At 44.0% G+C, this 25,478-nt stretch overlaps 2 protein-coding genes and 1 long non-coding RNA gene across 5 annotated transcripts in view; 2 read left to right on the top strand and 1 right to left on the bottom strand.

The window, feature by feature from the left end:
* The first annotated feature begins 2,415 nt into the window (after nucleotides 1-2,415).
* Nucleotides 2,416-4,056, top strand: TACSTD2 (tumor-associated calcium signal transducer 2). Its single transcript, XM_019531517.1, has one exon. It carries the CDS (start codon nucleotides 2,609-2,611, stop codon nucleotides 3,530-3,532), a length of 924 nt encoding a protein of 307 aa, XP_019387062.1. The 5' UTR covers nucleotides 2,416-2,608; the 3' UTR covers nucleotides 3,533-4,056.
* A 692-nt stretch (nucleotides 4,057-4,748) lies between these two features.
* Nucleotides 4,749-25,478, bottom strand: part of LOC109307530 — a 107,611-nt gene continuing 86,881 nt past the window's right edge. Inside the window, exon 3 of the long non-coding RNA XR_002100289.1 lies at nucleotides 4,749-4,925. This is a non-coding gene — a long non-coding RNA (uncharacterized LOC109307530). The remainder of the gene's footprint in view (nucleotides 4,926-25,478) is intronic.
* OMA1 (OMA1 zinc metallopeptidase) overlaps nucleotides 16,941-25,478 on the top strand; it is a 28,152-nt gene continuing 19,614 nt past the window's right edge. The window contains exons 1-7 of one of the 3 annotated variants that reach the window (XM_019531514.1): nucleotides 16,941-17,020; nucleotides 17,182-17,625; nucleotides 19,133-19,361; nucleotides 21,417-21,590; nucleotides 21,684-21,791; nucleotides 23,386-23,451; nucleotides 24,409-24,537. In XM_019531514.1, the coding sequence (XP_019387059.1) occupies nucleotides 17,186-17,625; nucleotides 19,133-19,361; nucleotides 21,417-21,590; nucleotides 21,684-21,791; nucleotides 23,386-23,451; nucleotides 24,409-24,537 (1,146 nt within the window). In that variant the 5' untranslated portion in view covers nucleotides 16,941-17,020; nucleotides 17,182-17,185. The remainder of the gene's footprint in view (nucleotides 17,021-17,181; nucleotides 17,626-19,132; nucleotides 19,362-21,416; nucleotides 21,591-21,683; nucleotides 21,792-23,385; nucleotides 23,452-24,408; nucleotides 24,538-25,478) is intronic. The other 2 variants (XM_019531515.1, XM_019531516.1) reach the window with 2 other exon arrangements.

Here is a 25,478-nt window from a genome sequence, read left to right as displayed (position 1 = left end):
GCAGGTCCTGTCAGACCAACCTGGTTTCCTTCTACGACCAGGTCACACAATCCTTGGACACAGGTGTTGCAGTGGATGTAGCCTTCTTGGACTTTAGGAAGGCCTTCAACACTGTCTCTCACCCCATTGTCATTAAAAAAAAAATGAGGCAACTGTGGTGTCGATGCCTAAACAGTCAGCTGGGTGGCAAATTGAAGGGCCGCACCCAGAGAGTAGTGGTGGACGGGTCATTTTCGACCTGTAGGGACATGGGCAGTGGGGTCCCCCCGGGCTCGGTCCTCAGGCCCGCACTGTTCAACATCTTCATCAGTGACTTGGACGAGGGGGTGAAAACCACCTTGTTCAAATTCGCGGATGATGCTAAGATGGGGGAAGAAATGGACTCACTGGAGGAGAGGGACAGGCTACAACTAGATCTGGACAGGTTACAGGGGTGGGCAGATGAGAACAGGATGGGTTTCAACACGGACAAGTGCAAGGTGCTGCACCTGAGAAGGAACAACTAGCACCATACCTCCAGGCTGGGGAACTCCCTTCTCGTCAGGGCAGAGGCAGAAAAGGATCTTGATGCCAAGATGAACATGGGCCGGCAGTGTGGGGATGCAGTCAGGAAGGCCAACCACACCTGGTCAGGCCGCAGCTGGAGTACTGTGTCCAGTTCTGGGCGCCGCACTTCAGGAGGGATGTGGACAACATGGAGAGGGTCCAGGAGGCCACTCGCATGATCCAGGGGCAGCAGGGCAGGCCCTACGCGGAGAGGTGATGGGACCTGAACCTGTTCAGCCTCCACAAGAGAAGGCTGAGGGGGGATCTTGTGGCCTGTTACAAACTAGTCAGAGGGACCAGCAGGCACTGGGGAAGTCCCTGTTCCCCCAAGCACTACGGAGAGTAATGAGGATTAATGGCCATAAGTTGACCAAGAGTAGATACAGGCTAGATATCAGGAGATACTACTTCACGGTCAGGGCGGCTAGGATCTGGAACCAACTTCCAAGGGAAGTGGTGCTAGTTCCTACCCTGGGGGTCTTCAAAAGGAGGCTGGATGAACACCTTGCTGGACTTGTTTGACCCCAGCATCCTTTCCTGCCATGGCAGGGGGTCGGACTTGATGATCTGCTCAGGTCCCTTCTGACCCGACCAACTATGATAGGATAAATATAGAAACGGTGACTCATTTTCTGGCTTGTGTAGAAACTTGTCAGCTGCTGAAATGTTGCCTTATTAGTCAAATTTCTGATTGTGAAGTATCTTAGAAACTGTCATGACAATGTCAACTATTCTGAAAAGGCACCATCGCAGGAGTGAAAGTTAGTGTATATGTTTTTAGCTTGGGCTAAAGTGTACATAAGTAAGGAAGAGGGAGATGTAGAAACAATCCATGCTAGGAGAAGGCAGGCAAGGTTCTTCGGGTGAATCTGGTATCTTTCATTAGACCAGGTGAAATAGTTGGAAAAAAAATGTTAAGCAAGCTTTTGGGTTTAAAAACTCCTTGTCAGGCTGAAGAAGTTTCTACAGTTGGTGTGAGCTCTTCCTGGATGGGGATTCACCAGATATTTTATAAATGGTAGTGTTATCTGTCAAAGAAACAGTCAACCTATCATTGACTGGAAGTGGCAGATTGGAAGTGGAGCAGAGTGAAAGACAGCATTTCATATACAAAAGAGAGCTCCTTGCGTAATAAGAGAGCACACAGAACAGCACGGGGATTGAAGGACAGAGGGTCTAAGACAATTTGGCTGCATTAATTTGTGCTTCCTTCAGAGGAGGAGCAGATTGTCCGATCACGGAGGAGGCCGGGACCATTAGGAGAGAGGCAAAAGCCTATGGACCCTTTGGTTCCAAGAAAAACAGCAGCATTTGCCACCTGGCATAGCTGACCTATTTGTAGCTTTTCTGGGCTGTCTGCGCCCTTGGTAGCACAGATCCTTTTACAGAAGTACTGCCACTGATTCCGGTGTCTGTTCTCGGCCAGAAACTCCCCTCGCCAAAATGCGTGCAAGGATGGGACTTAAAATGATTAAGTGCTGCAGGATCCAAATAGTGTCCGCCAGGTGCTGAGAGGAGCTTGGCAAGGAGAGGGAGTGCTGCTCTGTACGCTCTTCGGTGGAAATGCCTCCATCACTCACCTTGCCCTGTGAAGCTCCTTCTTTATAATGTGAGGGTAAAGGGACTTCTATAAACTAAGCTGCTGCTTCCCTGCTTTTCCTGCTCTTTATCTGCTGGTTTTTGGCCCTCTAGGCACCTGCGTTAGAATGATCTCAAATAACACAGTATTTGCATGCACGCGCAAGGCTGATCCAGTGGCACTTGTGTGTACATGAGGCTTTGTGCTTTATGTTGGCCTTGGTTTTTCCTGCCTGTTGTTTCCTCATTCGGTAAGAGGGAAGGCAGGCAGTGGGGGAGTTTGCTGCCACTCCCTGACTTGTGAGGGTTTCTGTATTATGTGAGACCAGTTGTTTGCAAGCAGAACCTGTCTGGCAGGTCTGATTTGGGTTTCGAAAGAGGGAGTGGCATGCTGGCATGCAGAAACCAGGAGACCAATGGGCTTAGTCTTCAGGTAATACTTGTCCTGTCTTCTTAGAGGCTTCTTCCACTCTGTCCTGCAACCATGGAGTCTAGGCTTGGGATTGTGCTGGTTTTGATGCTGGCAGCTGTATCATCAGCACAGGACTGTACCTGTGCATCCAATAAACGGACAACATGTGCTCTGGACCGGTCTGGGATCTGTGTCTGTAGGTTGATCGGTTCAGCTTGGGTAGCAAACTGTTCAACATTGACTTCGAAATGCCTGCTGATGAAAACAGAAATGACCCCGGCAAAGCCCAGGCGTGTCCCCTCTCATGGCTTTTTGGACAACGATGGCATTTATGATCCAGATTGTGCGGCCAGCGGTGCTTTCAAGGCCAAGCAGTGCAATGGGACTGATACCTGCTGGTGTGTGAACAGTGCTGGAGTAAGAAGAACGGATAAGGGTGAACGGACAAAGTTAAATTGCAGCGAGCTAGTTAGGACAAACCACATCTTCATCGAGCTCAAACACAAGAAAAGGTCTGATCCCTTCATTAATTCTGAAGTAGCAAATGCTTTGAGGTACACCATTCAAAACCGATACAAACTGCATCCTAATTACATCAGAGACATTGAGTATGAGTATCCCTTTATCTCTATTAACCTAAAACAAAATGCTTCCCAGAAATTGAACAGTGATGTTGATATAGCTGATGTGGCTTATTACTTTGAAAAAGATGTCAAACGTGACTCCATATTTCATTCCAATAATTCATTCTCTCTGTCTGTCGGGGGAGAGCCTCTGGATGTTGAAGAAATGCTAATCTACTACGTTGATGAAAAGCCACCAGAGTTTTCTATGAAACAGCTGACTCCTGGTGTTATTGCAGTGGTGGTATTTGTGATATTGGCTCTCTTCATTGGGATTACTGTGCTGGTTATTACCAGGAGGAGGCGGATAGGGAAGTATAAGAAAGTTGAAATTAAGGAGATGGGTGAAATGAGAAGAGGACAGAACGTATAGTTGCTGTAAACTGAAGATGGAAATAAGACTTTGAAAAGAACTGAATGAAAACAGCAGGATTTATAGTGTGTTTGTGTGGGTGGGTCTGAGGGCATATTTTTCTAAATCCTGAAGCTTAGAAAGCCATTGTAATAAGACCCAAATGACTTTAGATACTTAAGAATGGTAATAATTATTCTCTCACATATACATTTGTCTAGGAGTTGTTTAAAACCTGTTTCAGAGAAAAGATGGGGAGGCATGTTGTTGCTAAATTTTCCAGGCATATAGTTATATTTTCAAAGGACAATAAAGTTGTTACAATTTGTAGTGTATGTATTTGGCATAGGTCATAATACCTTCATTCATATGATCAGAGCTCTTGTTAAACTTCCTTATGTACATTTTATGGCGCTCCTTTTTTGTCACACCCCATTACTGATGCTTGAGTTATGTGCTGGTTCACCTGACAAGTAAGGCTGGCTTTCTGTTTTAAAAAGATTTTTTAAGATAGGCTCTTCGATAAAGTTGCCAGAATTTTTTTTCACCAATTTTGAATTTAATAAATTCCTTTAAATAACAACAACAAAGCAAAACATTTGTAACAGTCTTCTTGGCTTACAACATTACAGCCTTTCACATATTCACCCATTTGTCTACAACCGTTTTCCAGGTGCAAAAATATTCAGGAATCCAAAGTTGTAGTCACACAGCTTCTTGCTCTGATCCCATGTGTACTATCCAACAAGGGTCTGGCCACTGATACCTACAAAGTGTCCCTTGATATTAATATAAGAGTAAGGGAGTTAACTTTGGTGTCCTGCCCAAATTCCAGTGCTGGTAATTGCTTTTTGTCTGCTTAAATTTCCCTTGCAATTTCAATAAGACAAGGTATTTTTCACTGTATTACAGCCTACAGCACTTCTACAGTGTTTGAGGACAAGTTGTGAAGAGTGCTCTATTTCATTAGAGCTGCAAGGAGTAAGCAGAATGTAATTATCCATGCTGGAATTCAGCCAAGGCACCTACACATCTACAAACTAGTTTATGATGTAGGTCATCTTCACCATGAAGGACTTTTTTTAATTAAAAAAGAAAAAAGGGGGGAAATTGTGGTTACTGTGATTTTAGAGTAGTGGCAGAACTGTTGCATATATTTGGGACTGCATGTGGGGGTCTAAAATAATACTAGGTAATTTGATAACTTGCAGAACATGGCTCTTGGAGTAGGCATTACAACAGGTCAGCTGTCCAGTTCACTTTAGCAGCCTTAATTTATTTGGTTTGGTCTGTTCAGTATTGTGCGACTCCTATGGCTAGTTGCTTACTAACCAAAGATCAAAAGTATTCTGTTTCATCTAGGAAAAAATGATGGGGGTTGCTGGGAGTCAGAAAGCCTGAATTGTATTCCCAACTTTCTCTCTGCCCCATGGTGCCAACTAAAACAAAGTTCTCAGTTTCCACATCTGAAATATGTGGGTAATGGTACTTTCTCTCCTTTAAGATGGATGACTGAAAGACATTATGTATGAGCCAAATCTAGCTGTTGTTCTCTTATCTGTAGGATCTAATTAAATTTTACTACTGATTATATTCTTTGTAGTGTATGACACTTGAAGACGAGTGTAGATTACCTATTGCATGTTACTTACCCAATATAGATTTTGCACCTTCCTTCCAGGGACGCATCAAAACGTTATGAACTTTGGAACATGCATTATATCTTTTTATAGCACCACGCACAATAGAACCAACTTTGTGTTTAGACACTGCTCAAGTACAAAGGTTAATGAGGAAGGGACCTGAACCAAATCTCCACATCTGAATTCCCCCACCCCACTGGGAAGTTCCGAGTCTGACCCCACCTCCCTCCATAAGCCAGCTTTGTGTTGCATCTTGTCCTCTATAATTGGCTGACTTAAAAATGGACAATCTGTAGCTGAACATCTCAGCTTTGGAGAATTGCAGCCCAGAATCAAAATCCATGCCTCAGGATCATCACAGACAGCTTTTGTTTCTTGTGTGGATGCAGAACTAGAGCATGCCATCTGCGTGGTATCCCTTGGAGTCTTCCCTTCCTCAACAATAGTGTTGCATGCTGGGCAGTTTCCTGACATCGTCCTACCGCGGTGTGCCTGCCCATGGGATTATCCCCAAGGCATGCTGTACTTTGACTTCTTTCTGACCCTTCCAGGTTCCCGGTGATAGTACTTTCTAATGATGTCAAGACCATGTCACTGCAAATTCTTCCAATCCCTAAATGCATTTCAAACACAGGACCAAGAATAGCTACCAGATGGTAACCACAGCAGTCATCACTGACCTGGGAAAGTAAAGATAAAAGACTATATTGTATTACCAGATGCCTGAATATATATATATATATATATATATATATATATATTATGACATCAGTTGTTACTATAAAATTGTCTGGGTTTTCATATGATGAATAATTCCTCACCCATCCCTTCTACACAAACAGATTTGCTAATACAGGAATAGGAAGTGCCATAGGCAGCAGCCTGGCGGTGGGTATGTGTACACGTATGCTTAACTGTGGAGCTGACTAATGAGTTCTCCAGTAAAGCATTGCAGTCTACATGTGCATCCATGTTAGGGCGCAGTAAATTAATTAACTCTGCTGTAGAATAGTACTGTTTGGGACCAGTACTATCCTACAGTAGAGTAATTCATGCTCTCAAACACATGTATAGACTGACCGGGGTGGCTGGGGCATGACAGTACTACAATGCAGGGGCTGCCCAGCCTTGCACCATAGCGTCCTTGTACCCTAGGCAGCCCCTCTGTTGTCTGACACCATCACCCAGAGCCTGGGGCTCACTCCCTGAGATCCCTGCCAGCCCAGCTCTGCTCAACTCTGGCTTGAATTGCTGCGGTCCTGAGTGCAAATGAAGACACTGTCCTGGGAAGCAGCTGACTCCAGCATAAAATGCACCACACTTTATTCAGGCACATTAATAACACATGCGAACGTGCCCAGTGTAGACACAGCTAAAGAACAGGAGTTACCACCTTACTGCTTCTTTAGCAGAGGACGTGTGGCTAGCGGATGTGATTGTGGACCCTCTGGCTACACCCCAGCACGGTGTAGACACAGCCATACCTGCCTTTTGCAGAGCTCATCTTTGCTTTATACAACGGTTGTAGGGTCTTCTCGTACATCTACTCTGTTGCTCGCCATTGCATAAAGGAAATGTTGTGGTAGTGCTCCATGGGGAGAGGGGCCCATAAGCAGCTGAGCAAGCTCATAGTGGCTGAATTTAGTGATATTATTTACATGGTGCTGCAGTCTAGTGGACTCCATCTGTTGTTTCCTGGGGGATGCTGTATACCTGCCTATGAATCTCAGCCAGAATAGACCATCGGCTACTTTAAAAGAAGCTTACTGCAGAGAGTGCATCCCATTTGAAACCCACCAGTCTGGACTGGATGTTGAGATTTTTCAGCTCTGAATTTTCCCTTGCTGGAAGTGGAGTTTCATTTCTTCAAAGGGATCTACACAAAGGCACTTTCTCAAGTTTCTTTGAGTGTTGGTTCATGCCATGCCAGTGATAAATTGTTGTTCAGTAGATTCCCTGTGTTTGCCACTCATTTTGGCTTATTCCAAAGGAAACCAAAAGAAAGGTGATGATTAAAACACATGCACTAGTTCTGCTGTATTCTGGGCCGCAGTTATACACTGTTTGCTGCAATGAGGTAGCATGGGTGTTAAGGCAAAATTTCTAGGTTTCATTAATACACAGGACAGGAAACATTTGGAGATTTAGCTTGCATTTCTGCCCCACCAACAGGCTGAAGTGTAACGACTGCAAATCTACACTCGGGATTATGCTTTACCATCTTTGTAAAACAATTTGATTTTTTTCCAAGATGAAGTTAGGAAAAATGCAGGCAATTACGTTGTATCCAAGGCAAAAACTTGGCAGATAAGAGCGTCTAAGTATTTGTACTGGTCCATGGGGGTGATTTTTTATTTTTTATTTTTTTAGGAGTTAGGGCTGACAGAAGATATTGTTATAGTATCCTTCATGCTATCATAAATCATGACAAGACCACCATCTGAAACAGATGGGGTGTGGTCAGCTATTTCCTTGCAAGTCACCATGATCCAATGGTCTGTGCATGCTGCTCTGGGACAGGGAAAACACAAAGGTCATTAAGTGGGGGTGATACGGTATATGTCAGCAATTAATCACAAGAACAGGAAGATTAATTGCAGTATGGAACAGAGAGAACATCTCTGTGAATTATGTCATTCCATTTGGAATAAAGCCATGTAAAGCTACCGGAGGATCAGGACTTCAACAGACTCAACATCCTTTTCTAATGCCCCTGCTAAGTATTTATTCCTCTCCTGCTGCTCCAATCACATCATCTTTCGGGTTGTATATTGCCCCATGTTCCACATATGGCAGAACACGTATTTCACAGCAATGGATCATGAGGTGCTACTTGTTTGACCTCCTGTCCACTGCTCATGTTCTTATAGAAATCTTTCCAAGTATAATATAAACTTTTGATTATGTTTCAGGTCTTCCAGAATAAAGATCCCAGGTGAATAACGGCATGCATATGTTCATTAGCAGGGGAGGTATAAATGTAATGGGATTAATATTTTCATCAATGTGGGCCTCTTTCTGTTTCCTCTCAGCACTTGTCTATGTGATTCCCTCACTTGGTCCAGATGGTGTCTGCCTTTGCCTTCTGCATCAAGGTCAAGTTGTACTCCATTGTACCACCATTTCCACCTCCATGCACACTACATCCTGCCTCCCATTGCTTTTCATGTTCTTTATCTTAAGACTGTCAGCTGGGAGTAATTTCCAGCTTCCTGTGCACTGGCCACATTTTCTCCCTTTTCCTGCCCACTTTCTTTAAGTTACTTCCCCAAGTACTCCTTTTTTTTGACCACATCTTGCTTTGAAACTGGTATTGTATTTGTCTTTATTGCGTTTGTCAGGTTGTACCTGGGTCAGATCTTTGGGTACTGCTGAAGTATGCAGTATCAGGGGTGACTGGTGCCTCCTGAGTCTAGGGGTACAAAATTTGTGGATGGGCCCGGGGGTGGGCCAAAAGCCCCATATCCACTCCTAAACTGTGCTGTGACTTAGTGCTCCCCACAGCATGTCACCGGCCCATATGGCAAAAAACCTTCCCTGTCCTGAGTGGTGCCAAGTCAAGGGCCAATCTTGGGAGGGCACATGCCCCCCCCCAGCAGTCGCCTGTGTGCAGTGTGTATGGTTGGGATTTGTATGCACAGCTTTCCTTGATGCTGCCCTCACTCATCTGCTGTTTTGTCCTACCTTTATTCCACATAGTTTCTTATAGTGGACCAGGTTATCCAAGCAGCATTAAGTAACATAACTAACATGTTGCATTTGTTCTTTCATTGTCATCCTAGTAGAAAAATGTGAACAGCGCAGTCTCTTGTTTTGGAAGTTTTTAAAGTCTATTCAGTATGTCTGCGAATGCATGTGTGCGCACACATGGTGTGTGTTTACATTGGAGAAGATAGGGGAAAGAAAAATGCAGCTTGCATTTAGTGTGGAAGGGGGTAATATTTATAGCAGTTTTTAGTTCCTGTGGGAGTTCCTTCCACAATCTTTCATGAGCTCCAGAATAAGCCCTTCCAGGGTTATTGATCTTGCTGTGTGTTCAGACATCCTGAAGTTTGCTCTGACTTATAGTAGGCTGCAATGACTGCAAAAAGCCAAAACAGTATTGTCCAGTAATGCTCAACTTTTTGGCTTGCAGGCCAAATGAGTAGTGTGAGGCTGGTCCATGGGCTGGATTGACCCAATGCACCAGAATTAGGCCCACATGCCAGGATTTAGACTTTGCCAGCTCTGCCTAGCTCCACGTGCAGGACCCTGTGCAACTTCAGCTGGTCTCTGCATGTTGGAAGCAGGGCCCTGTTGCTTCCGCCCAGCCCACGTGCAGGGATTGAGCTCCCAGGCTTATGCTGGGAGGTCTGTATTGAGCAGATTCTTTTTGGTATTGGTTGGTGGAATTGGAGCTTGCTCCATCCACTCCATGCATTGACCTGGTATTACAGTGCTTCCAGGACTGGTGCAAAAAAACAGAAAAAAAAAAAAAAATGGCATCAGGCCCTGTGCCGCCTCTGCCTAACCCTGTGTTCCAGGATCAGGCTTTGGGCTGTTACACCTCCTTAGTAGGGCCCCATGTACCAGAATCAGGCCCTACACTGCCCTGTGCACCAGATGTAGCATGCAAGGCCATGGCCTGGGGGACTCCCTATGGACCTGTGGGGAGCTTCATGGGGCAAATGACATAGCACTGGGGGCCGGATCTGGCTCACAGGCCAGGGACTGAGCACACTTGGTATTGCTTGGTTTGGATGGCATGGGGGCATCCTCCTGGTCTCATGTTACGTTCCAGGAGATGACTGCCCCTGGCCTATTTAATCTGACAATGTGATGCACAGCAGCCACACCACTTTGGAAGATCTTCTTACATGTGTACTAGGAAACTAGTATGCTGCTGGAGCTATATAATAATAACAATAACAACAATGATTATTATTATTGTTATTATTATTACTATTACAGTGCAATAATCATACCTAGATATGTGCCCTCAAGAATTCCCCTTAAAAAATTTAATACTTTGTATTTTATCAGGGTAGATTCCTAAGTCACTTAGATACTTAAACCACTTCTTCAGAGGAGGAACTAAATATTGGTTCTTACTTCTTTCCTCCTTAACTAGACTGATTAATATTATTAAAGCTATGGACTGTCTCATACAGGTATAATTGCCCTTTTCAAAGCATTTCCATTGATTTACCTCAGGGTTTTATACGCATCTCATGCTGCAATTACCTAATTTTCATGCTAAAATTAATCTTGAGTCATTACAATTGCCTATTGGAGCAAGAAAACTCAGTTTCTCCAACTTTTACAATTATTTTCCAGCAGCCAAAGCAAAAATCCTGGTACAATGGTTTATGTAGTTAAAATTTTGCACACGCAGGATAGCCTGATAGTAACCACATGTCTTTTCCATGAAGGTCCTCACTGCCTCGGGGATAGCATTCGTCCAGTCTTACTCCAGCACACTTCAGTACTACAGAGACGATTTTGGAGTGACATAGGTAATAGCAAGTGAAAGATTGAATATGTTTATAGTCTCCCATACAGATTTTAGATATAAGCCATACAGAATTGGTGACATTTGCACCCATTATTTTTCAACCAGGTATTATTTGAAATAAATGTCTGTGTTTGCTAGACTAAAACAAGAAATGTCAGCATTCTTGCTGATCTACTTGCATGCAGAAGAGTAATGTAGACAGATGAAAGGTAACTGGATCAATGCTCATAAGAGACTTATTTGACTGAAAACTCCAGTGCATCAAAGGTTTGAAGTGACTCAACTCTCGCTTCTTTTAATATGCTATTCATTTTACAAGCCTTACTGTAAGGATCCTAACATGGTTGTTATTTCCATCAAGCCATTTTTAGCAACTCAGTTGCTTTGAAATTGGTTTGTGAACTACCTGAAAGGATTAGAATGTGGGAAACCATAAATGCCAGGGCCTCAGCTCATGTAAATCAGCATAGAGCCATTGAGATCTGTGCAACTCTGCCACTTGACAACAGTTAAGGATCTGGGCCTGGAAGTACCTTGGTCATTAGTCCTGAATAGTCAGCTGTCTGAGGATGGGTGGAGATTTGCTTATAAGCAATCAATATACAGTGCTGAACCTCATCTTGTTTACCATGTTTGCATGCAGCTCCTCAATGATTAGTATCATCCACAAAATACCCGTCATCTCGATGTCACTGCAGAAATTTAACTTAACAAAACAAGTGGTATATACATTAAGATTTGGAGTGAAATCCTGATCCTACATTCTCCTGAACCTTGAGTATGTTGTATATTATTTATATTAGTCTGGACATAAGTAAAGACTGCTAATACATACAGCATTGTGTTTGTCTAAGTCAGTGTAGCATCAGGCACCTCTGAATCCAACAGAAGTCAGTGGAAATTTGGGATTTTTACCAGCTTCTTTGATGTACGAGCACATTATGAGATGAGGTCCAGAATCAATGGGACTGATGAACTGGATATCTGAGGTGCTTCAGTTCTGTATGTGAGTGGATATACCTTTTAGCTATTCTAAAGACTAGATAGACTTTCTGATTTCACCTGGGATTCTTTCACTAAAACAACCTGTAAATGATAGGGCACTCAAATATCACACCACGAATAGTTTAGAAACTGAAGTACCGTATTAAAACTTGTAAAACCTTTCACAAGGAAGACTGGACCTATCATTTTTGGTGGGTGGATGTTTCTGACTAGGACATCATTCTCATGCTAATTTCAGAGATTTTGATTTTACGTTTACAGTATGCAAGACTAAGATAATAATTAACAATAAATATACTGAATGCCTAATAATACGCTTTGAAGTGCAATCAGCTTTGTGGTGGAGGAAAACAGCCGGAGTAGCAGCTGGTACAAAACACTGAGCTACTGTATCAGAAGAGGATTTCTGATCAAGGACACATGGAGAAATCTTTGCTCCTATGGAAAAAGTCATAAAATCTTTAATGCCTACATGAAACCCCTGAGAATTCAACTTCTACAGTCTTGGCCAAATGAATGTAAATGGCATAAAGCTCAATTTAGTCTCTTGAAAAGGACAAGGGCTGCAATGATCTGCTGGGATTTTAAGTCTGATGCTTGTGAATAGGAGAGTTATACCGATGCTTCAGTTATGAAATTGCCCCAATGGGTTTATATTTGTTACTTTTATGATACTGAGAGAGACATCAAATGCTCTGTATAACTGCTAAGTACTTTAATGATTAGGGTAAAAATATATAAAATGTGTGATGCTAAGTGATTCACATGAAGCTGAGCACTGCACATTATAGCTGACAGCTGTTTGTGGTGGAAAAAATATAGGAAAGGGGAGAGTTTTGATGCACACATTGACACTCCCCTAGAAATGCAAAATATTATTTTTAAAGTATGTTTGCATGTTTGGTGGATTATGATTATTTTTCTTGGATTTGCTATTTTGCAGGTGGGATTGAAAAGAAAATAAATTGTACAATAAAGGGCTTTGAAGAAAAATAATAAGAAACTGTAAGAAAAATAAACTGTTGCTGCTCTTTCTTCTTTCCTACACCAAATCTTCCTTCCACTCAAAAAAGGTAACAAAAAGGCTTAATGTGTCAAACATATCCTACAAACATTTGAGCATGAGTAACCAATGAATTCAGTGGAGCTAATCACATGTACAGAATTACTCATGTCAAAAAGCTTGTCTGCCTAGGAAAATGTTACCAGTGGAACCAGTATAATCAGCTTCTTCCAAAGTGATGCAAGCTAGTTCAACAGAACGAGGCACTCATTACAGGACAGGTGTGTCCATAGGGCAAGTTTGTACTGGTATTACTATAGTGGTTTAACTTCAGACCTTATGTCAACTGGTGTAACTTCCTGTGCAGAAAAGCCTCGGTGCTTGCAGATCTCGGTCCCAGGATTATGTTTGTCAGTGCCAATAAGACCCAGTACAAAAAGGCTTGTCCATTAAGCATCAAAGTAGCAATCACTTGTATTTGCACAAAGGAGATTTTGTGAATGAAAGTGTTTTCCTCTGTCTACCTGTTAAAGATGTGAGGCTCCTTTGTGTGTAGACCATAAATGGCACAAGGGTTCCAGGCTTTCTAGTATTTTAAGCTGATGACTAGGAATAAGCAGTGGTAGTCACAACTTTCACAGTTTACGAGTGAACTGCTATGAACTATTCACTGCCCTGCTCTGTCTGGATGTGATTCTGTGATTCCACTGAATAATAGGTGGATTTGGAAGAGTAGTAGAGGAAGCATATAGGTCATAAAGCCCTGCTCCAAAGGGACTCCTTCTACAACAACCTGAAGCAATAATTTGGGGATAAGTAAGGGGTTCTAGAGGCCATTTCTATATTCAAGATTCGGACATACTTCAGAATATATTTCATCCCTCTGCAAGAAATGGTAGATGTGAAGGGGCTCTGTGGGACACACGGGACTCTCCATACAGCTCAGTTGGTCAGACAAGATGAAATTCATTGCAGTGCTGAAGATCAACAGAAATGTCAGCCTCGTTTATGAACCCGAAATTAGAATGAGAAGGGACATAAGGGATGTGTATATTTTGTGCTGGTCTTGTTCAGAGAGGAATTGTACTTGCAGTGCTGAGGCCATGATTTACACATTAACATCAATCTCCCTATCAGAAAGATGGAGACTATAACTTGCCCAACTTTCTGAAGCTCTTTGATGTCTTCAGATAAAAGGTATTGTGCATTCACATTCATTAAAATTCAAGAACAGCCACCGTGTAAATGACTAGTTATAATGTCATTTGATCTAGCTATCTATTTGGAGAAAAACAGCACTGCATAAATATCCAATTGTTTAACTATTTGCCAGATTTTCATGTAGAGAAACATTTAGTGTTGGTATCTGATAGAGAGAACCTGTAATTATTTGAGCTATATTTGCGATTTGTCTGCTTTGAAATTTGAATGAGGAGAATGCCATTCATGGCCATTTTTAGAAGTACAGAATGTATAGTATAATTTTAGGGCCCAATCCTATATTCCTTGCATGCTCCAAATACCTTCTGACTTCAATGGAGATTTTAGGTAAGCCAAGAATGCAGAATCAGTCCCTATAGCTTGTATGCCAGACAGTTCGGTAATACAATCAGAGAGATTAATAATAGCAGATGAAGAGAGAACTACATATGAAAAGGAGAAAAAATAGATGAGATTTGAAATAAGATGGTGACTCAGTGAGGTGGCAGGAGAAAATCTGCGTGGGAAATCTCACCAGAGATTTCATACTGGTGTTTAAGGATAAAGCAGGCCTGTGCTAACTGAGGAGAGCAAAAGGAAAGTCCAGAGAAAACAGAGCTGTAACAGAAGATACACTTGCATGTGAAGCTCGAGTCTTGACCAGCTGGGCGCACTAGGCTCTTAGCTGCACGTGGTCTGGTGTTATTGTGCACAACTCCTTGGGTGGATTCAGGGATTAACATCATAGAAAGCCAAAACAAAAATTCCCCACCCTTCTGGCTGAGTTACAATTTGATCTTGCCTGCTCCTTACAGTAGAGGAGACAGGACTTGGTTATAATAAATACAGTTCTTAACTAAGATTGCCGGACGCAGACAAGACTTTAGTCCTTCTGGCTTTTTTAGCTCTGAGGTGCACTAGGGTCTCTGTCCCGTCCTGGATTCCACAGGCCCTGTTGGCTATAACCATTAACCGGCTCTGGATGGAGGTTCAACAAGGAGCATCTTGACGCTGGTACCAAGGAAGGGAGGAGGGTACCCAGGGAATCAAGAGGGGTCAGTAAGTGCGAGAAAGATAAAAATCCAGAAAGCATTTATTTTGTGTAGCAAGTAGTGAGCAGCGTGTTTACAAAGTGTCTGTAGCTGTCTTGAAGAGAGGCAGACAGACCAGGAGCTGGGCTGCTTCAGCTTCCCCAGGGAGGCACCCTTTGTTCTACTCGGCAAAGCCCTGGAGCCTCCTATCATTGCCACGCACCTTCCAGACGCGCCCACCTGACAAACATGCAACTTGCAGCACCCGTCTTTCAAGTCACTTTCCCAATTCGTTCCCAAAAGAGTTTCTGTTGTCAGTGGTATCTCCATGTCAAAACCTGCAATCTGGGTGGCAAGGAAGTGCACGCTGGGCTACAAGATGCCTACCCATTCCTCTGAAAAACATCCTCGGTGGAGCAGGCCAGATGGCAAAGGACACCTGTTGTGTGACCTGACAAATTACGCTTTTACTCTTGGGGGGGGTCTGCAATGGTGGCAGTCAAAGGAGCTGCCACCGCAGCTGCCACCCGAGTTGTTTAGAAAGGCCTGGGGCAGGCCCGGGGCTCTCGTCTCTTATGGGGGGTGTCTCGTATGGGGGGGTCTCATCTCTTATGAGGGGGGCTCAGCCCCCCCATATATCAAACCCTGGACTTGACCCTTCACTGAGGAGCGACCTCTCGGAAAGGAAGAGCAATGGGCAGCCTTGGGGGTATAGAGGTGTCTTAGCCGAGAGCAGCGGTTCCCGAACTCTGGCAGATCGCGCACCACCAATTTAGGAGGATACAACCTTCCGTACCACCAGCAAATGTTTCGGTTCAACCTTAAGTACCACCAGCAATTTTTTGTCATATAAATTATAATACATTTGTTCACGCATACCGCTGGCGGGTCGTGTGCGTACCGCTGGTGGTACGCGTGCCTCTGACTGGGAATCGCTGCCGTAGAGGGTAGGAGGCTGAAGGACGGGGAATCCGAGGGGAAGGAGCGGCCGTGTATGGACCTGGGGGATGCAGCAGCCAGATGTGTAAAGCCCAGCCCCAAGGTGCCCATGACATCCCCAGGCCCCTGACAAGGGCTGCCACCGCACACCAGACCCCCGAGACGCTGCCCCGCCAGCCCCGAAGCAGCGAGGTCTGGCCGCCCCTGCGCTGCGCTGAGGACACGGGGCTGTGAGCAGCGTGGCCAGGTCTTACGTCTGAAATGATGGCCTTCAAGATGAAATCATTGCATTGGAAGCTCAAAATTCTTGTATTGGCTGGAAAACAAGCTATTGTTCACTGGGAAACGAGGCAAATCAGCATGCAAATAAGTACGCACAGATGCCGTCATCTTGTTTACTTTACATTAACTTTTTATTTCCTTGATATGGCTCACGACCAGTGGCCAGTGAGCGAGCGAGTGAAAGCCCTGTCAGCCAAGCGGAAACGTTTTCTCCTCTGGAGGCAAGGAGTCACTGGAAAGCGCTGCCAGCAAACCCCGAAGTCGGGTGGGACTCTGAGAGTCGCGGGCTGTTTAGCACCGAGGAGCCGCCTCCAAAATGATTGAGCTTTATTACTAATTTTTGAAAAAATAATAATTATGAACTTTTATTTCTACCCAGAACTTTTACAGTCTTTTCTCCAGTGATGAAGGGTGTTTGTGTCCAAACGCTTGCCATTAGCAATTTTTGTTTTGTTTTGTTTTGTTTTTTTGCAAATCTTGTTTTTGCTGGTTTTTTGTGCAAAAATCTTGTTTTTGTTTGTCTGGGGTTTTTTTGCAAAAGTCTTGTTTTTGTTGTTGGTGGGTTTTTTTGTTGTTGCAAAAATCGTCTCGACCAGAGAGTACTAATGGTCAGAAATAATTGTGCACGCTTGGATGAGGATGCTTGTACGCTGCAGCAGTGTCAACGCACACCGCCCCCCCCAGGGGCGGGGCCAGCGCCATACGTCATAGGAGTGTCAACAGACCGCCCCCCCCCCAGCCTAGGGGCGGGGCCAGCACCACCCGCCTTCCCGCAGGCTAACGCTCCACGTAGTGGGCGTGGCCTCCTCGCCAGGGCGGGGCGCCGTTCTCGGCGCTGTCCCATTCAGATGGCGTCATCAGTCTGCGCCGCTGGCCGCGTGTCACCCTTCCGCGTCCCGCTGGCGCTGGACGGTGGGTGCCCCCCCCCGCGCGCCCGCCACGCCCTGCCCCCACCCTGGCGCTAAGGAGCTGAGGCGCGTTGGCTCCCTGAGGGGCGCCCCAAAGGCGGGGGGCAGCTGGGGGCAAGCAGCAGCAGCTTCCGGGGGTCTCACAAACCTTCCTTCACATTTCAGAGCCATGAGCACCTGGGCCGGCCTGCGGCGTGCGGGCAGCGCCTGCCCCTTGTCTCGCCTCGTCTCCTTGGCCAAGCCCACAGGAGGATACCGCCACCTCTGTTGCCTAAAGTCCCCAGATGCAAGCCGCCTCGCGGCAGGAAGCATCCATGTCTCTAGGAACGGACCGGAGAAAAGCCAGGGAAGGTTGTGGCAGGTAGAAGTGGGCAAGAAGGTGCCCAATAGCGGTAGAGGACCCCAAGTCCTGCCCCCACCGCGCTGGCTCGGTGAGGGTGTGCTGCGTGCAGTTGTTACTCCAGGCCCTCGCACCAGTCGCCCGGGTGCAGGGGACGTTTGGGCTGCCCGTTTCATCCACACATCGTCGTCTTTGCGAGCTGCTCCAGTTCCCGCCTTGTGGATCCTCCTGAAACCAGCTCAGAAACTATTTGCTATCATTCTGGGCAGGTAAAACGCCGCCTCCGTTCCTGTCTTCAGAGAGTGACTGTTCGGCTTGGTGTGGCCAGCGGCAAGTTGTGTTTGTGGCCGGCCTTTTGCGGCGCTTAGGGTTGAACGGTTGCATCAATGTAAATTTTGGTGGGCTTGTAAATTAGCTCTTATTTGTCATCTGAAAACCTGGTCTGTACCTGTATCAGACTAGCATTGAACACCAGTGGCCAAAACAATCTGGCCCTACACGCAGCATTGATCCACGGGGCTGGATCCTGTGCTGGGCTCAGTCTGTGGGGCCAGGCCCCGCATGCACAGGGTCAGTCTGTCGGGCCATAGACTGAGCACCACAGTTTTTGGCTGCTAGCAGGCACAGATCCAGGGGGTGTGCGGTGGTGTGGTTGCATCTCCCTTTCCTGCCATGAGCACTCTGGTCTTAGCTGCCAGGCATGTTTAGTGAGTTTGCTGTTCATGTGCAGTAAGCTCTCCAGCCTTACTGCACCTCTTCTCACCTTCCTGGATGCTGCTGGCTATTAGTAACTCTTCTGTGGCTTGGAGCAATAAAAATCATGCACTTGTGGTTTAAAAACCACAGGGCCTACAAACACTGGCTTTTGGTTTTTCAAGGGTGATGCACATCCGTAACTGAGAACTCAGGCTACAATGGACAGTGACATAGTTTAAAAAGTTGCACTGATATTTAAGGAATATATATAATTTAGATGTCTGTTTTTGTAGGTTACCAGACACACTTCATGCTTGCCAGAGATGTGGTTGTAGGCAAAAGCAGAAAGCAAGAACCTGGGATTCTCTCTTCCCCATGCAAGACAAAAGAGCAGCCACTGCTGCTGACCTAATTGCCACATCAACTTCAGGCCACGTTGAGAGAAAGTGATGGTGGTTTTTTTTCTGGCCACAGCATGTGCTGCACTTACACAGCATAGCCATGCAGTTCAGACAGAGGTTGATTGTGTGGCTGGCTTTTGCAAGGAAATGGAATATCATTCTCTTTACTTTCTAGTGAATTTTTTAATATTTTTTTTGTTTATTATTTTTGGTAGGCAAAATCCTTGGCACATTTTTCTAAGGGAAGTCAGGGTGAAAAACCCAGTTCTTTCAGATATTTTAGACTAGAACACAAACAATAAGTCCTTTAGCCTCTACTTCCCATTAGAAGCACAGGGAACATAGCTAGTTGCTAAGCAGTAAATATTGAGAAGGCTGCCTATTTTCTAAAACTTACACTAGGTCGTCATTGTAAATGTTTTAAAAATAAAATTAAAACTCTGATTTTTTTTTCTAACCAGATGAGAAAGCTAAATGCTTGCCTTAAAAAAAGAAGCTTTTATCTTGTGACACTTCTGTTCTTTAAACAAAGTATATACTGTTCCATAAATCCACTGAATCTTGCATCACAGAATTTTTACCATTTTGTAAACGTTAGCATCTAAAGTTTGCCCTCATACTTGTAGGGCTGGTAAGCATTATTGTGCTCATTGACTAATGTGAAATATTTGTTTTCCAGGAGCATAAGAAAATGGTGGAAGGCCCTTCCCCCCAACAAAAAAGAACTCTTTAAAGAAAGTGTAAGAAAAAATAAATGGAAACTTCTTCTAGGTGCCTGTAGTTTAGGAACTTTGTACATCATATTTTATTTTACTCACCTGGAAGAGACTCCAATCACTGGTCGTACTAGACTACTGGTGTTTGGGAAAGAACAGTTTCAGCAGTTGTCACAGCTGGAATATAATATGGTAAGTGTTGTAAGGAAACAAAGTCCTATTAGTGATGCATTCCACAGGCCCACTAGATATCCTTCTTTCTGGATGTTTGGTAATTTGGACTTGTGTATTTGTCTCTTGTAACTGGATAGGCTCCCAGCTCATGCTTCTCTTTGGCCACTCTGGTATGCTTTGAGGGTACATACTGTATATCACCCCTTCACAGAAGTAGTACTTTGCAGTCGTTGCACCCCAGCCCACAACCCACTCAAACTCACTGTTTTCCCGAGTTTCTGCCTGGTGAGCTGTCTTCGTGGACATAATGAAGCAAATAGTACACAGGCTGTGCAGAGGTTTCTAATGCAGTTATTCTGGTTTAGGCAGCACAAAAGCTATAACCATCAGGGGAAAAGAGCATTCATGCATTTAACTCTGTGTATCAGTTTCTTGAGCAGTCTTTGGGACTTGATCAGAATCCTCTGAAGTGTCCAGATTCTGTCTTGTCCAAATGCTTAGTTATTGGGCCACTGAAGGGAGAACTCACTTTCTTTGCATGATCACTTTCTGTAGTATATACGTTGTACTGCTCAGCCTATTCTAGTGTTAGTGAGTCTTGATAATCTGCTCACCCAACTGTGTCAAGAAGATGCCACTTTGATGTCACTTAGTTCAGGGAGGGAGGTAAGAACACAGTAAAAGACAGTCTTATGAATAATACAGGGATAGAGGCAGGTCATAAAAGCAAACTGGGATGCATAGACAGATTTTCCAGACTGATGTACCATACTTGAGCTGCATCCCTTAGGAAATGTCCAGGTCTGGAAAAGGCACTGATGCATAATACAATACAACTACATATTTTGCAATAATTGTCAGCCATGCTGAGTTCTTTAATTAAATAAATAAACAAATGGTGGGTTTTTTTAATGCGAAATAGCAGTATCTGTGTTAAGTGTTGAGTAACTACCCGTTTCAACTTGTGATATGAACATTCCTGAGGTACCAATAAGCCAGGCTATTTTGTACTAAATCTAATACACTGTCATTTGGTGTAAACTGAAATTCTGCTTGGCAGCAAATATTGGTATGTGGTAGGCACAGGCATAGGATTCAGTGTACAGCAGGGAGAAGAGACAGAGGATAAGAAGTAGGATTATTGAGTGGTAGCCAGGGGGACATAGCTGTTGACTGGTAGAAGACAGGAATACAGCAGTGGAACGGGGGAACACTGATTTAGACCTTAATATGTAGGAAAAACAAATTAGCCGTTTGTGCAATCTTTTAATGATGGTTCCGAATTCTGTCATCCCTTCTCCTGTTTTTGAATTAAACATTTTTATCTCAGTGCTAGACTTGTTTCTAAGAATTTTGCTTTTCATAAGACACTTTGGCTGGAAAACAAAATGTACTACAGACATGCCTTTTAATCTGAAATCTCTACTTGAAATATAAAGCATCACAATAACACACAATATGGTGTTGCTAGTTTGACTAAAATGTTTTAGGCATTATGAAGAGTAAGCTAAAAACATGAGATAAAAATGCTTCACTTCAGTTTTTCAAACGAATTTTCATAAGCACATCAGTCTTCTTGGAACACTTTTTAGAATGGAATTTATGTATTCTTGACATTTTTGCCCCAAATTGTTATCTAAAGAGCTTACAATCTTTGGGAAAAAATCATTTGAAGTAAGCAAACGATATTTGAAGGAAGGAGGAAGGATAACTCTTACAGTGTTGTGTTACTCAATTTTGATACAGGTGTAGTTTGAGATGAGTATGAATGTGCTGACTTAAAGCAGTTAATAACTTGTGAAACTGTGGATTCATTTGGATCAAAAGTATGTGAATACAATTCAATGGAGTCTGCATCTCCATTTGAAATATCCAGAAGGGTCTGCACCTCCCTTTCAAAATGTTTAGGTTTCTGCAGATGAAAACTTAAAAATCACTGGTCTGGAATAGTATTTACTATCTTGTTACACTTCTATTGTGCTACATGTGTATATTGTATCATTGTATCACTTAGTCTCTGTACTGCATCCTTCATCCTGTGTGAAAGAAACTCAACAAGTTATCTCTTTTCAGTGGATGGACAAGTTTGAAAATGAAATGTTACCTGAGAAAGACCCTCGCTATCAAGTTGTGAAAAAAGTAGTTCATCATCTCTCTGAAAGCAACCAGGACATCCCAGAGTTCTCAGAGTTTAAGTGGGTTATCCATGTAGTGGAGGAACCAGGCATAAATGCTTTTGTGCTTCCAGTAAGTAAAAGCAAAAGTTAGCAGTATTACTGCAGCAAAAACTTAGTGTTTGTACACAGGGCCTAATCTGCTTTTTTCCCTTTTTGCTTCTAGAATGGACAAGTGTTTGTTTTCACTGGGTTACTAAATGCAGTGTCAGATGTTCATCAGCTCTCTTTCATTTTGGGACATGAGATAGCTCACGCTGTGTTGGGACATGCGGTAAGTACTTACAAGTAAAAAGGCAAAAAGTGTCTTCTTATAGTCACTTTTGGGTGACGTGTTTTTAAAGCGGGGTTTCTTCATTAGCGTAAATCGTCATCCTTTTATGCTGCCCCAGATTGAATGAGGGCCTTGAAAAGGGATTGTCCTGCATATGCTTATTATTATAAATAGTATTTACTACCATGAGTAATCCCCTGATAGTAAGTGTTAACACTACATCTGCTAGTAGGTATTGCAGAGCAGACCTGGTGTGGTTTACATTTCATTACATTAAGGGTTGCAGGTAGTCAGTGCCTTACCTTCTTAAACTTGGTGACAATGAAGGTAAATATTTCTTAGCTTCTAAAACACGTTGCCAGGACTTTAGCAACTTTTTCAAAAGTTATAGATAGGGAACCTGAAATCTGCTGCTTTGTTTGCATGCCCAGTCAGTTACTTGCAAAAGTGAGCATGAGCCCCAGCTGTAATGTGCTCATGTTAAAACTTTTCAGCATTGCAGGTGTAGCTTTGGAAAAACAAACTAGGAAATTAAATTGGGCACTAAATGTGATCAGCTTTATACTGGTATATAAAACCAGTAGCTGACAGAAGACACAGATCTCTAAAATGGGGTAAATTTGCCTAATTCAGTGGAGACTGAACGGGTAAAGCTTGACTGATTGAGGTTATATCAGTTCAGGCCTTATCTATCCACACCTATCCAGGCAGCACCATGCTGCTTGTATATCCATATCCCTGCCATTAGCTGAAGGTAAGCAGGTTACCTCTATCTTGATTTCTAGTTGCAAGACGATGTAATAGTAACCTGCTGTGTTGGCCAGCCTGGAGTGCTGTCCATTCCTGATTCAAGTCATGTATATCAGCAGATAGGACTGGTGTAAATTATACCAGGTTGGTGTTCATCTAATCATATCCTTGTTCAGTTTTATTATTTTTAATCCAGTGGTGTTCAACCTTTTGGTCCCACGGGTCAGATGAGTGGCCTGGACCAGCATAACAAAATCAGTCCCTCAGGCATAACACTGCCACCTCCTTTATGCTAGGACTAGGCTCTGGTGGGCCTGGCGCCACACCCTTTCTTTGGAAATTGGGTCTAGGTGCCCTCCTGGCCCTGCACACTGGAATTGGGCCCCAGCACCACCCCCTCATACCCTCACATGCCAGGATTGGGCCCCAGAGCCCTGGTGCTGCCATCTTCCTTCCTCTCCACATACTGGGATTGGACCTCAATGCTACCTCCTCCAGACCCTGTTCATGGGGATCAGATGCCCAGTCCTCCATTCAGGACCCAGGGCTCTTCATGGGAAATTTGGCAGTAGGGGTGCAGTGCCACTGCTCTCTTGCTGCCAGATTTCCAGAACCATGGGGAGCTCTGCAGGCTGGATATGGCCCAGAGGTGGGGGGCATTGAATACCCCTGTTCTAACCCATTTAAGGGAAAGCACTATTGGAAGTGCTTAGTTTACTTCTGTTCTGTTTATAGAATACTTGTATGACCTTGGGCAGGTTACTTCTTTTCTCTGTACTTCACCTTCCTCTAAACGTGTGGATAATAGCTCCCTTCCTTGAAGGCTGTATTTCCTCACATACAACTTACATCTTTCTGCCAAAAAAGCTGCTGCTGGACGTTGCAGTGTGCATTATGTACAAGAAATATGGTGAGAGCAGTTTCTTTCTTACAGAACAAAAGTGAAAGTAAAACTTGCACGCGACTCATGGAGCAGAACAGCAAACAGGCTTGGCTCCTCATCCTTAATCAAAAATATCTGTACTTCTAACACCAAAGCAGCTCCACAAAAATCAAAACAGACAAGCTGGGTCTGGCTGCCTGACTGCTAATACCTCTTCCTCATAAGGGCAGTAGGTTTCTACAGTCAGCCTTATTTATATCCTTTCCCTTGACTTGGGGTCCCCTGCTGGAGTGCGGTTTACTAGCCTTTTCTCCTCTGGATCAAACATCACCTTGTCTTAGGTCTCAAACCCTTCACCTGGGAGCAGCTAATTTAATCACATTGGACATGTTTACATATGCCTGTTAACGTGCATCAGTAAGCTCTGGAGCTTAAATCCCTGGAGCATGTTGCTGCCGGGCACGTGTCTGCATGTGTGTCTGGGATTGCAGTGGAACAGCCCTGGCTGGCAGGGGGCCCTGAGGTCAGGCTGTCAGCCCAAGGCTGCTGCCCCCAGCTCAGTGTGCTGCAGAGGGGCTGGCTGGGGCACAAGGTTGCTTCAGTGTGCCCTCATGGCCCAGCCAGCCCCTCCAGCATGTACACATGTGCAGCTGCAGTATTTTACTCTACAGCAGGATAATACTGGTATTTACAAGTACTGTCCTGCTGCGGAGTAAGATAGGTTCCTCCAGCCTAACCAGAGCACATATGTAGATGCCAAGATGTTTACTGGACACCTAATCAGTCTACTGCGCAATAAATGTCTTGTGTAGATGTGCCCACTTAGGAAAAGTCTACCTCCTTTAAAAGAGCCATTTTCACCCTATGACAGGAGCATCTGGATGTCTAAGATAGACCATTCTTTTCTATCTTAAATATGGAAAAACACCAAGCAATCAGCATATGAGAGGAAATGATTGAAAACAGCACTGTTTTTGTTTTCAGGCAGAAAAGGCCAGTCTGGTACACTTCGTGGATTTTCTGTCACTCATCTTTCTCACTATGATTTGGGCCATTTGTCCTAGAGATAGCTTGGCAATTATTGGCCAGTGGATCCAGAGCAAGATGCAGGAGGTAAGACAGTATCTATGGGACTGCCGTACTAGCTAGTTACAATGTCTGGTTCAGTAACTGGTATCACAGAATGGAAGTATGCCTTTAAAGCAGGATGCATGCTTGGTTTATGCATGAATGTCTACTTCAGTCTCTCCTTCAGTGATAAAAGGTCTTCTGCCGCTGCATAAGGTGGCTTACTGCAGTGATTCCAAACAGGCAGATCTTGGCTTAGGTAAGATCTACTTTAGTGTGGAATATTGAGAGAGAACCAGGGGACATAGAGGCAGATTGCAAGACTTCATATCATAGTCTTGGGATAGTTCATAGCTCTTTCATAGCTCTTTCAGTAGGCAGAAAATCTTTGAAATTCTTTAAAAACAGTGTTGATATCTGCCATGTCTTTACTACCTTGTTCTTACTTGGCGTACAGGTGCTGTACTTACCTGCCTCTGATCCCAACCTTGTTGTCCACAGAAAAGCCCCTTACTATTCCTTTGGTGAATTATTTTGGTTACCTTCCAGAGTACATTTATAGAAAAGCTAGTGACTGCAGATTTCTTTATGTACAAATTGCCAGACCTGCTTGCTTAGTGCTTACTTTTCATAGTTCTTTTTCCTGACATGTGAAGGAAGGAAACATTTCATATTCCAAATACTTTCCATCTGTGAGTCAGCTACAGGAAGAGCTGGCAGAAAGTGTTTCTTTAATACACGTGTAGTAGACTCCTTCTGTCTGGTTGTATTTCCCAATTGATGGCCAGCCCAGAGAGTCATACTATTATGCTGCCTCAGTAGAGCAAGCCATTTCAACAATCCATAATTTTCCTTCATCAATTCAAAAAGGATGTGGAGAAGCTTGAGAGAGTCCAGAGGAGAGCCACGCGCATGATTAGAGGTCAGGAAAACAGACCTTACGATGACAGGCTGAGAGCCATGGGGCTCTTTAGCCTGGAAAAGCG

Source organism: Crocodylus porosus, unplaced genomic scaffold (assembly GCF_001723895.1).
Source record: "Crocodylus porosus isolate Cpor-Errol unplaced genomic scaffold, CroPor_comp1, whole genome shotgun sequence".
Classification (NCBI taxonomy): domain Eukaryota; kingdom Metazoa; phylum Chordata; order Crocodylia; family Crocodylidae; genus Crocodylus; species Crocodylus porosus.
This window is presented reverse-complemented; position numbering and strand designations above follow the sequence as displayed.